At 41.1% G+C, this 12,570-nt stretch overlaps 1 protein-coding gene across 1 annotated transcript in view; it reads left to right on the top strand.

Annotated features, from left to right (window-relative positions):
- Positions 1-12,570, top strand: part of cdh4 (cadherin 4, type 1, R-cadherin (retinal)) — a 261,145-nt gene that overhangs the window by 102,884 nt on the left and 145,691 nt on the right. The window contains exon 3 of the mRNA XM_059329049.1: positions 2,578-2,601. Within this exon, the coding sequence (XP_059185032.1) occupies positions 2,578-2,601 (24 nt within the window). The remainder of the gene's footprint in view (positions 1-2,577; positions 2,602-12,570) is intronic.

The following is a 12,570-nucleotide window of genomic DNA, read 5'->3' as shown; positions in this document are numbered from 1 at the left end:
GGCACGTACACTGGAGCAGCTTTTCAAGTTGTACATTATTTCATGTTTTGCAAGCAAAAAAGGGGCATACAAAGTAGAGCATGTAATTACAGCAGGCGAGAAGAGGAAAGTGTTTTTCAGCACGTCCAACATGGCTGCTGTGTGAGAAACTGTTAGTGACATCTTTCAAGTGTTGATTACATGTCGGATAGGAGACATTTTCCAATTGCTTCCATACGTTTCAGGTTCCCATTTCATTTGGTGTCATCATGTAGCAGGTGCGGCATCAATGAGCATATCCACTAAATCTCTCCTGAAAGCATACTGTAGAATCATCATTGTGCTTTGAATTGAAAGTAAAACAGACCTAAGAGTCTGCCGTCAGGGGATCTGTGAGGCTGTACTTTGGCACAGTGGTGCTTTGAGTTATGCCTTATTTAAATTGAACTTGTGAGAACAGCACTGCTAGGCACTATGTTAAATTGCACCGTCCCTATCAAATAAAATACAAAAAAATGAAATTAAATAATGACAGAGGTAAAAGATAAGGCCATTGGGAATATATATTTTTTCTTCAGACATATTATAAAATTACATATAAAAACTATATGTGACTAAAATTACAGTACATTAACTTAACAATCCACAAAGAAAGAAGCCATTTTGTCACACTTTTCCACTTCCAACGTTATAAGTAAAATAAGAGGGAGGTGTTTTTATAGGACCAAGGATTAATAAAGCAGTAACAGATATTCCTATGTAAAGATATAATGGACTACTCCGAGCTTCTGTGTTCTTTGTTGTGGCAGCCGGTCTGGCGACGCGGGCATGTTTGTGTATGCCAGTAGCCAGTGCATTAAAAAGTGACACCAAGGGGTTCCCATAATTGTCTATATAAGAATGAGAATGAGAATGAGAGCTGTGTGGAGGCAGCCCGCACACACACACACACACACACACACACACACACACATCGAAACAGCGAGCAGTGAATTTGACCTCTGCATTTAACTCATCCTTTACACACCAGTGAACACACCATGCTTAGGAGCAGTGGGCAGCACAGTTTTGCACCCAGGGAGCAGTGGGTGGTGAGGTGCCTTGCTCAAGGGCAACTCAGCCCTTGAACTTTCAGTCTTGGGATTCTAACCGACAACAAGCCTGACTCACTAACCTCTACGCCAAAGGCTGCCCGTCAAAAATAAAGTTGTTATTGTCCATAGAACCATAGATATGCTCAGAATGTTATGCATAGCATCTTTAAAGGCATAATTAAATGCGTCGTTCAGCAGACTTATATGTTTACAATGCTAACATACTGACATGTAGGGGTTATGATGTTCACCATGTACACTATCTTAGGGTAGCATGCTAGCATTTTCCAATTAGCGCTAAAAAGTGCAGCTGCAGCTAATGGGAATGTCATTGGTTTGGCAGATATTTAGTCATGATGGTGCTGGATGAAAAGATATCACCAAAGTTAAAAATATGGACTAGTTGATGGCAGTCCATCCAATATCAATCTGCTAATGGTGCTGGGCTAGTAGAAGTCATCCTCTGGGTGTCATGGATGTCTGTCCAAAATTTCATGGCAAAGTCTAAACCAAAGTGTTGGACTAACTGACAGTCAGGCCACTAGTTTGGAGAAAAACTCAGCCAATTAGATCCTTCTCAGCATTGCTCGCCAAACTAATTGACTAATATACAACATTATTATTATGCTCTTGAAACAAAACTACTCTTGTGAAAGGGGAGGCCTGGAGCCGCCAGAGAGCCTTACCATAACGCTTATTTTATTTTTTTGTTTTTTTTTCATCACTGGGATGCTGGGATTTATGATAAAGTATGATATCCTGAAAGTTTTGAAACCAAGCGTATCTGATCACAGTTGGTATTTTTCTAAGTCTCAGTCAGCTTTAAGGCATTCTAGATTAAAAAATGTAAGCAATAAATGCAAAAAACGAGCCATGGAGATTGGTTCTGATCAAATCTGACTATGCAACTGCGCTGGAGGACACTAGAAGGGCAGGCAACCAGGAGAGAGAGCCGTCAAGAGCCTCCACGGCTGCCTCTCCTCTCTCTGTCACCCAGCTGCGGTGCCAAGGTCTGTATAAATACCGCCCACGACGATGTACATAAGTGTGTGCAACATGCATATGCAATATCCCGCAATTCTCTTGTGTTTCATTGAGTGAGCACAAGAGCAATATAGACATCACAACAAGCGTTTGAAGATAATGATGAATCCCACTGCTTGAGGCAATGACAAGAAGTATAAGAGAGAAAACAAACTGTATTCTGGTTAAATGGTGCTGCCTGGATAATAGACAGAGACAAATGTGAGCGACTACGCAGTTGTGACAGCAAATTTTCTCCAATAGTAGCTGTGCATTCTGTATACCGTATGTCACTGTCCGGCTATTGCCTGTGACTTTCCATTAATCCTCAGAAATTGATCTGTTTTGTTCTCTTGTTTAACGGTGACTTTAGTATTGCAATGCCACTTTTACTGAAGCCGATTATGTTCTAATCATCCTCCTCTCTCTCTCCCGTTGCCCTTTTTCTCTCCCTCCCCCTCTCTCCTCCTCTCGCTGACAGATACCACCCTGTCCAGTGAACGTGGTAAGTACCGCCCTGCCGCACACACTCCATTGATTTAGAGCCATCTGTGCGTGGACCGGCAACAGCTGATTGGCTGTCCGCGCTGATGTGGAAGGAACCATTCTCAGATGTTGGTCTCAGTGGGGGAGAGCCAAGCCACAAATATTATTTGCATCACCAGGAGGCTATTTTTCCTCTCCATCACATTGCGTGTCACGGCAAATGTTGAAATGAGGAGAGAAAACATCAAGCGAAAGGCAATTATGAAAGCAGCATCCACAGACCCATGTGGCCAATCAGAATTTGAATTTAGCACATTTTCCCTGCACGCAGTTTGCCTCGACCTACTTAGTCAATTTACCCCCTTTTGACTCCAGTATTATTCAATAAGGAGCCAATAAGTGGTATCTTTTTCACTTTGTCTCATTCCAGCTTTAGTGGAACACATCCCCATGTAGTCTAAATAGAGAGTAGATGGATTCTCCCACTGAGACAGCCTCTCTTTTCATTTTATTTTGAATTTGGCTCCCCTCTGTCGTGCTGTTATTAATGACTTCCTGTGCTTGGAGGAGCACTTTAATCACTTCATCAAACAGGTTGAAAGAGAGAGTCCATCTGCTTTACTTGCTTTGTTTCTAACTTGTGTTTACTTTGCATGTGTGAATGTGTGTGCTCTGGACATGGTTTGGCAGAGTGAGAGCATCTGTGTCAGCCACTTTTCTTCTTCTATAACACTGCTTCGTGTGCTTATAGATGTTCCCACTGTACATGTTATCATCAGAGTTCCAGCGTGGCACTGAGACAAAAAAGTGATCCTGCTGAACTCGCTCTCCGCTCCATGAAGAGAGATGCTGTGGGGTGAAATTGTCGAGCTAAATTGGTGTGGTGGCGTCCCACGGTGTAGACAAAACACCACACGCTGCGTGTCTGGTCTTTGAAACCTCAAAGTGGCGAGAGGGAAGAGAAGTGTAAAGTTGTGGTTCGGATCAAGCACTTGAGGTTTATTTGTGTGTGCCTGGTTAACCCCCATTTGCTGGCGGAGAACAGAGAAGCTTGTGTGATCAATTTTTCATTGCCAAGCTTGCGACAGTATGGCACTTTTCTTTTTTCTTTTTTTCTCAATGCAGTTAGGCTTGAATAAAGAGCAGGGAATAAGAAGTCACAATAGGCAAAGATTTGTATTCATCCTGAGTGTTATCCTTGATTTTGACCTCATCTCTGCCTTTCTTAAGCGCTCTCGCATTAAAATACATGCATGAGTTCTCTCTTCTCCCACACCTCCTCTCCTGTTCTGTACTGCTAAGTAGTCACATAATGTGAATGATGTTCTACATTGAAAGGCAGGAAAAGAGGAGGGAAGAAATGAGTGGATTAAAAAGCAGGTGAGAGAGTGAGAGGAGGCAGTGTTAGGGCAAGGTCTTTGTGCCCTTGTTCCCTTGATGAACAGCCAGCAGGCAGCCATCCAGCTGACTGCTCATCACTCACCAGAGCACACATCACTCACGCCATTCACTTCCTGTTTTCACACATGTTTGTTTTTTGGGAGAATGTAAACATACAGTATATACCCGCAGTGCGAAACAGTACAGGCTGGAGCTTCTTCCTGTCGTCTTGTGCTTAACAAGCTCCTCTCTGCCCCCTCTGCAGTGATGGGGTGTGTTTGGAGTTGTCTGATAGGCCTCCTCAATGTGAAGTGGCTGCCGGCGCATCCTCTTCCAGCTTAATTGGCTGTACCTGAGGCAGGAGGGCAAGGTGTAATTGCGATAAGAGAAAACGCTGTGCTTGGCTGGTTTTAGGGCCCTTATCTATAGTCTGCGGATTGATTATGGTTTTTCTGCCAGCCGTGCAAATTGTTCAACCCCATCAACTGCACTGGAAACCACCTTAACGAAAAACCCTGCCGAACCCGCAGTGCACATAGGCAAACTATAAACCAGACGGTGCATGTCGTGCTGATTAGGCCGAAGTGTTCTGAACACTGCCGTTAAAGGGATATATTGGATTTATTGAAGTGTGGTTGTATGAGGGGCACAACCTCATAGTCACAAAAAAGCAAAACAATAAATATCAGTTTTAGTGTATGCTATGTTTTGAATATTTTCACCACATTACCATGCTATCCCAGCCCTGTTTAAGTTGGGGAAAATAAACCTCTTCAAAGCCACCAAACTCCATTGGCAAAACTAGTAATTTTACCTCACAGGACACTGGAGTTTCTGGTCTACTCATTCCTGAATCATTTAGTTTGTTTATGGTTATTCTGTGACTTCGCTGTTTTAACTAACTAACTAAACAATCAAGACTGCTGTAGACCAGCAACTCCCCCCTTCTGCATGGTAAAATTTATGTTTTTGTCATTTGAGTATTCTGGCTTTGACGAAAGCATACAGTACATTAAAGCCACACAATCCCTCCAATATTCACAATATGATTCACAATCATATTGCATTTGTCAGTCAAAATAATCACAATTTTTTTTTTCCAAATTGTGCAGCCCTAGCATAGACAGCTTGTACTGGAATTTTCTTTTGGGGTTGGCTCATATATGTTTGTATGCGCTGCTACCCGTGTCCACAGCAGCACATTGCTTAGCTTTTGTGCCAGTACTCCTGCTTCTCCAACCTGGAGGCATGCCAAATGCCACCTACTGTTGGTAACACACTTACCATAGATAAATACCTTATACAACCCAATTTAATAAAATCCAAATCTCTTTATTCTCTGATCTCTACTGGTTGGGTCTTATGCTTTTTTTTTTTTGCTAAAGGCAACAGGGATTTTATTAGAGACAGTACAGTTTAGCATCTGTTGTGCCATATGAATGTATTTTTATGGTTAACAATTAACAGTTAATTAACAAGGCTATACTGTATCTCCCTGCAGTTACTTTCATCTCAGTAAGACAATTTCAGAAAACAGTACTCCTCTTAATTCCTAAACATATTGAAGCAAAAGTACGACATATTCGTAAAATTTGCCCATTTGCTCTCGTGCTGAGTTAGATGAGAGAAGGTCAGCATCACACTAATGTCTGCATACTGACTATGCAGCTAGAGCCAGCAGCAATTTAGCATAGCTTAGTATAGAGAAATAACAGGAAACAGTTAGTCAGGATCTGTCATAAGGTAACAAAATGTACCAGCATCTCTAAATCTAAATATTGTATCTCAGTGGTTGCCAAATTGGGAGGCGAGACCTAAATGATGAATTGTTCAGAACTGCAAGCAAAACATGGACAAGTTTTTTTAACAAGGACTGTTAAGTTAGGTAAATGTTAAACAATATACAAATACTAATAATACAATACAACAAATGTAATGAAAAGAAAAGATGAAAAGATGACAAAGCATATTTTCCCCTCACCGGAGCAATGATGGGTAAGGAAAAGAGAGTTTGGGAACCACTGTTGTATCTTGATTGTTTGATCTGTACAAAATCTGGTAAGACTCCAGGAAGTAACTTCACCCAGCCAAGAATTAATGAAACACCAATCACCACTAAAACCGAAACTTGTCATTTTTACACACACACACACACGCACGCATGCACGCACGCACGCGCACACACACACACACACACACACACACACACACCATTTTTCTACACTTTTAACAAACAATATATAAGGTGTTGATAAGCGAGCTTTGAAAGTGCTGGTAGGTGATTTTTTGTGACAGAGCCAAGCCAGTCCAGTCTTTATGCTAAGCTTACTGGCATAGTTAGCTAAGCTAACTAACCAGCTAAACCATTAGTGTACAGACATGACAGAGGTATCATTCTTTCCCTCTAAATCTTGGCAAGAGAGCCAATACAGGCAAACATTTGCATTATTCTCTGGCTATAGATTTTATTTTTTACTTTTCCACATGTAAATTTAATACACTGCAGCAGATACACCTACTGAAATGCTTCATGTACAGTCTTTCATGCTGTTAGTGTGTCCCCCCCCCCCCCATCCCTTCCTCTTTTCCCCTGGTTTTGAGTAGTGGTTGGGGCTGAAAGAGCAGCTAATGGGCTGTGAAATGTCTCCAAAGCTAGAGCAACAACAGAAGCTAATGTCTCAAAGCCCTTCTGAAACAACACGAGCAGCGAAGAACCCTGACAGTGCAAAGGGAAGAGAAAGGGTGGGGGGTGAGGGGGGGCATCCCTAGTTTCCTCTAATGTGTCAGAGAGGCCATTTCTGTCAGCCTAATTGTAGTGAAGCTTTTCTAGTGGCCTTGGTGAAATGGCGTAATTGCCTGCTGGAATGGATCAGACTGCACTGTTGGCTGCAGTCTGTAGGGTTTCCTTTTCCCCATGATACCCAGGATCCTGAACGCAGCTCAACAGTGTTCTGACATTTGCTGTTTCAATCTTTCTAGCTGCCGAGCACAATGCTTAGTAGGGCAAATTCAAGGCTCAGGGATATTGACAGGGCGGCTTGAAATATTACAGTTGGCAATTTTAGCCGGACAAGTTGATTTACCTGCATGGAACCTGAGAGCTATTGCTCCAAGTAAAGGGATTTAGTTTCACAGCTTGCCTTGTTGGTGCTAATATGAGCATGTGTTCATTTGAAGCACAGTCTACTTAATAATCTAAGCATTTAATATTACACAAAAGGAATAATGTAAAAAAATATATGCATAGATGTTAGCATTAAATGTCTTTGCCAAGAAGAAGCTGTGCGGAATGCGATTCTTGATCATTTGCAAACATTTTCTCTAAAATGTGGTGAAGCGTGCGACCCCTTCTGCTTCTCTTCCCCCTCAGTTCCAATTAAAGCTGTTTTTCTGCAGCAGATCTTGAGCTGATGAAGACAGCCACTAAGAGCTCTTGAAGTAAAGTCACACAGGACCTGTATGGCAGATGGTTTGTGCAAGAGTATGTGCAAAGAGAGAAAGAAGCAAAGAAGGAAACAAACAAGCATAAAAATGGCAGCCTGTCTCCAGCGAGGAGCTCCTATTTTCTATCCAATTTAAGACTTGCCATTTCCAAATTTTCAAACTTTTCCTCAAAAATGCTGTCAAACCTACGGGAGACCGGGGAAAACATAAGATCTTGTTCTGTAGAGAATTTTTGCACACCATCTTCCAAAAACTATCGAGACAGCTCAAGTATTTCTCAGCAAAAATAAAAAAAAAGTCCTGGGAGCTGCTTGATCTCATGGCTTTGACCAGCTCTCCCAGCTGAATGGAAACAAGCTTTGCTCCTGCCTTTTGCTACAAAGGCTGAGACGGCAGAAAGTCAAGGCACAGAGGACAGTGCCTAATGGCTACAAGTCCGGCTTTCCCCAGTGGATTACATGTTTCAAAAAGATAAGGTTTGATCAGTATTTTTCTGGAGAAAAAGCCTCTTTTTGTGATGCAGATGAGAGCAGACAGGAAACTCGCTGGAACTAATGGGGTCTAAGGCTAAAGCTTTGTGCTCAAGTTCAGAACAGATCATACACTACACAAGCTTCTCTCCATGGTCAGCCCACATTACTGTGCAGTGTGTCACCTGTGATCGCTTCCATCATTACATAAAGCATCATAAAAACCAAACATCATTTTAGTTGTCAAGTTTCTGGAGTCATGTATGTTAGAGCTGTCAGTCTTCATCTATAATCCCATTCATTTAATTCAGTATTTTTTTAAGATATTCAAATTATATTCAAGTTTGTAATGCTTGAATTTAGCTTATTATAAATATGCACTGTATACACAGGCTCTCATGCAGATAAATTACACATTAGTGGCTTCTATCCAACTACAGTAGAGTGGGATTATACCACTAAACCACACATGTAAAACGTATACATGTGTATAGTTGTCGGTGTGTAACCTCTGCAGCTTCCTCAACGCCATTTTCACAAGTTTGAAATAGGATGGTGGTCCTGCCCCTTCAATAGCGAAGCTGGCGACCGTTGAGGCTAAGGAGCACTCCACACAACATATGGGTACTCAAAGTGCACTGCATTTTTCCATACTGTCAGTGGAAGCCTTATGGTGTGAATGCAAAGTATAAAAGTATTGAGACATTAACCTCACTGATCTGTCTTAAAATGCCCAGAAATCAGTCAAAATTGAACACAATTTAATATACAAACTCAAACTTACACAAAATAAATAATAAAAAAAATATTTACTTGTGTATATTACAAGAGCCATTTGAGAAACTTCATCACATTTTTCAAAACCAAATCAGATTTTAAATGTCAGTTAGAAATGGGCTTACGAACATGTGGTGAAACTAAATAATGTTATTTGATGAAACACCAGCAGAGACTGCAGTCATGGTTTGGCATTGCTTAAGCCATTAGTATCATTTGATTTGATAGCACTGGGGAACAGTTGTGCTATGTCATACATACTAGCTGACTAGCTAGAGAGCTTGTTTCAGTGTGCTGCTAGCTGTTTATAAAAAAAAATATTATTATATATATTATACGTGACTCCTAGAGTTTGTTCAGAAAGCCCTTGTGTCTATCTCTGCAGGGGCGGCTGCTTACATCTCCATGCTGCGTCTTTATTATTTCAGCCAGGGTGTGTACTTGACCAATTAGTTCGCACTTCATTTTAACACCCGGACTGGGACTAATGAAGCCACATTTCCTGGGTTTAATTATGCCAACATTATGAGATATTATGAGAAACAGGAAATGGCAAAGCACAGTTTAGTATCCCTCCCTTCCATCATCACCTCCTGCTATGAGAGCATTTTCCTCTCCAGCTCTCCCTCCATCCCTTTACTGTACATACCCCTTCTCCGCTCACTACATCCAGGCACATCCTCCCCTTCTCCCTGCGACAAGGCTGGATGGCACACAAGCATTAAGAGCCTGTGAGAAAAGGCTGGTCCAGGCAAATCCCTACACAAATTAGAGTGTAGAGACCATTATTAAAGGCAATTGCCACTGCCTGCTACGAACAGTTAAATTACAATGTCTCTTGAACAAAAAGGCGAGCAGTTTTTATTACCCCCCGTATTCCCTGCTTGGCAGAGCTGCGCAGCAGAGCGACTTCAGCTTTGGAACTGTGTCATCCTTCAAGATCTGGGGTGGAATTATAATGTACTACGGAGCTGACATTCGCATGAGGCCTGGCCCTCAAAGAGGCATGCACATGATTGGCACCCAGGCTTGCACAAAGAGCATTAAGTTTCTTGGAAAAAAAAAAAATGCCTGATATTTTTTTCGAGACGTTTCACCTCAGATGCTCAGCTTCTCAGAGGTGCACGAAATACTCAAGTTTGCTTTCATGTGAAGTATACTGAGGCGATTTCTGAGGCTGGCTTTTAACTTCCGCATTTGGTTCTTTTCTCTGTCAAATGGGTTTTTCAGCAGGAACGATTTGCCTGTCAATCACAACTACCTCTCAGTGTTCCTTACACGCACAGATTACTTTGCTCCCGTGAGGATGCACTGTCTTCTGTGTGTGTGCAAATGAGCATGCATGCTCATGCATGCATCTCTATATGTGTGTGCGTGTGTGTACATGTGTGTATGAATGTCAGACATTTTATAAGTACTAATCTGCCACTTCTATAACATTACTGCTGGAGCCGACTTCATGCGGTGCATGTCAACGTCCTGTCTGACAGAACCTGCTGAGTTCCTGTTTCCTTGACGTTTATTCTAACTGCACTTCCCTCTATGTTACCAAATTACTTTAATCGACCCTAACTTGACACATTAATATCATTTAAACTCTCTCTGACTCACTTATTCACTGCTGCATTGAGTTGTTCCCATTTAGGGGTAAATTTGTTATGTAGAGCACATCCAGTCTCACTGGGCTTTTTTTCCATTAACAACATAATACTGTTGTGTAATTATTGCTCATCTGCACTTGAAAGCAGATACAAGCTGAAGAGTTTACTAATGATATTGCTGCAGTTACAGTGTCTGCAGTTAGTACAGACCAGTTATTTTGGTAACATGTGTGTGTTAACATGAACAGTTCTTTCGTACAGTTTTAAAGGTAAAATACGCGGTCACCCATAAAGTTGTACTAAAATATTTACATTGTGATTTATTATTGACAGAGTGTAGTCAAGTGTATATCTTCTCAAAACTTCATTAATCAATCTCTTCCAAACATATCACAATGAAAATGAAACTACAATTAACAGAGGATTGTGTCTGAAAACTAAATTATTCCAACATTGGGCTCTGTGTTATATAGAAATCAGAAATTTGAATCAAGAAACTGCTCTGTTTCTGTTCATTTGGTCTCTTTTCAATGGCATCATATCCTATGCTGACACATAACCAGTCACCGGCTTTGTTTTTCGATCTTGGTTGTTTTTAACTCTATTAATTGACCGGATTTTAGCAATGGGATGTCTGGATCTTATGTTATCAGAGGAACAAGCTGAGCAAACGTGAGCAGCAGATCAGCTTTCACACCCTCCACATGCATAAAAGAAACACAGATTTTTTTTTATGTCAAACTGCTTCATTCAGCGATTTCACTAGTTTGGATCAGCTGGTGCGTTTGTTTTGGAGAGGAGGAGACCTCTGTGGATAATTCTGCTTCTGGTAAAAAAAACTCCTGAATGTCTGGATCTAAAGTTATCAGAGCAACGAGCTGAGCAAACGTTAGTGGCAGCTGAGCTTGCAGCCCCTCCAGGGTGTCCTGTGTCCACCAATCAGCATCTGAGAAACACAGATTTTTATCATGAAACTGGTTTATTCAGTACTTTAATAGGTTTTGATCACTTGGTCTGTTTGTTTTGGAGAGGAGGAGACCTCTGTGGATAATTTGGTTCCTGATAAAAACCTCCTGAATGATGAGCACTGAAGGAATCCTAAGTGGGAGAAGACTGACTGTGGGTGCTGCAGTCTGCAGCTGGGCCATATTGAAATCCTGTCTTTTGTAATTGTTTTGATTGAGAGACCCCTAATGGCAGAAAATTACATATTCTGTGTTTGAAAACCAGAGATCAAACTTCAATTTAATGATGGTTAAATTATATTGTAATCATTAATGTAGATACCCTCCCTGAAAAATGCTATGGGGACTTTCTGTATGATTCATGTCTGGCTCTGAGATTTAGTACTAAATGTTTAGTTAATGTACATCAGCTGTCTTTTGTTAAAGTAGTAAGGCCACCAAACACAGCATGTTCCTTTTTTATCTTGAGGGCTTAGACACTGAAATAGCTCCAGGACTATGTAATGCAAGTATTACCACTCATTTTTACGGAAAGAGAGGAAAGACTGTGAAACACGCTGTAAGTATTCTCCCTGGAAAAGAAAAATGAAACAAGTGTTTTCTGTGAAGTATGAAGAGGCGTATTTTCCTCACCTATGACAAACTCTAATTTCCTTTGCTCCCCAGTCACGCAACTGTCAGAACCACTTTTCTGCTACAATTTTCTCCCACATCATCCCAAAAAGCACATCCACCTGTGAGTCAGGCACACGGGGCAGCATATGGCTGTTGACATATTATGAATAGAAGAATTAAAGATAATAATCTATCACCATGGATCCTCAAAGATTCATGTCCTCCATCTTTTTTTCCAAATTACACTGAATTCTACCATCTGTTAAGAAGCTTATATAGTAGATGCTTGCAGTGCGCAATCTTTTTGATGAACATATGAAGGATGGCCTTTTATTTTGGCCTCTAAGCCACAATTTGCCTCATCTACATATACTTCTGTGAGTGATTTCCTGCATTTTCTACGATACTTATCAACAACCTCAAGCACTTTTATTAATATATATTTAAATGGTATATACTGTATTTAGTGATGTCATTCTGACACTATGTAAATGCACTGATGGCATGGCTCCACGGATGGCAGTGTCAGTCAGCTGCTCTGTCAGTTGGTCCACCACTTTATTCCAGACTGAAATGTCTCAGCAACTATTGAATGAATTATCATGAAAAGTTGCACATACATTTGTTCGCCAGAAGATTAATCCTAATGACCCATGTGATTACTTGACTGTACCTTTTTAGTGGATGTAGCCCCAGTTACATCACCCATTGGTTTGTGGACTGCTTTTTTTTTTTA

The sequence above is a fragment of the Centropristis striata genome, chromosome 3 (assembly GCF_030273125.1).
Source record: "Centropristis striata isolate RG_2023a ecotype Rhode Island chromosome 3, C.striata_1.0, whole genome shotgun sequence".
Classification (NCBI taxonomy): domain Eukaryota; kingdom Metazoa; phylum Chordata; class Actinopteri; order Perciformes; family Serranidae; genus Centropristis; species Centropristis striata.
Note: the sequence above shows the minus strand (reverse complement) of the source record. Positions and strands in the feature narration are given on the sequence as shown.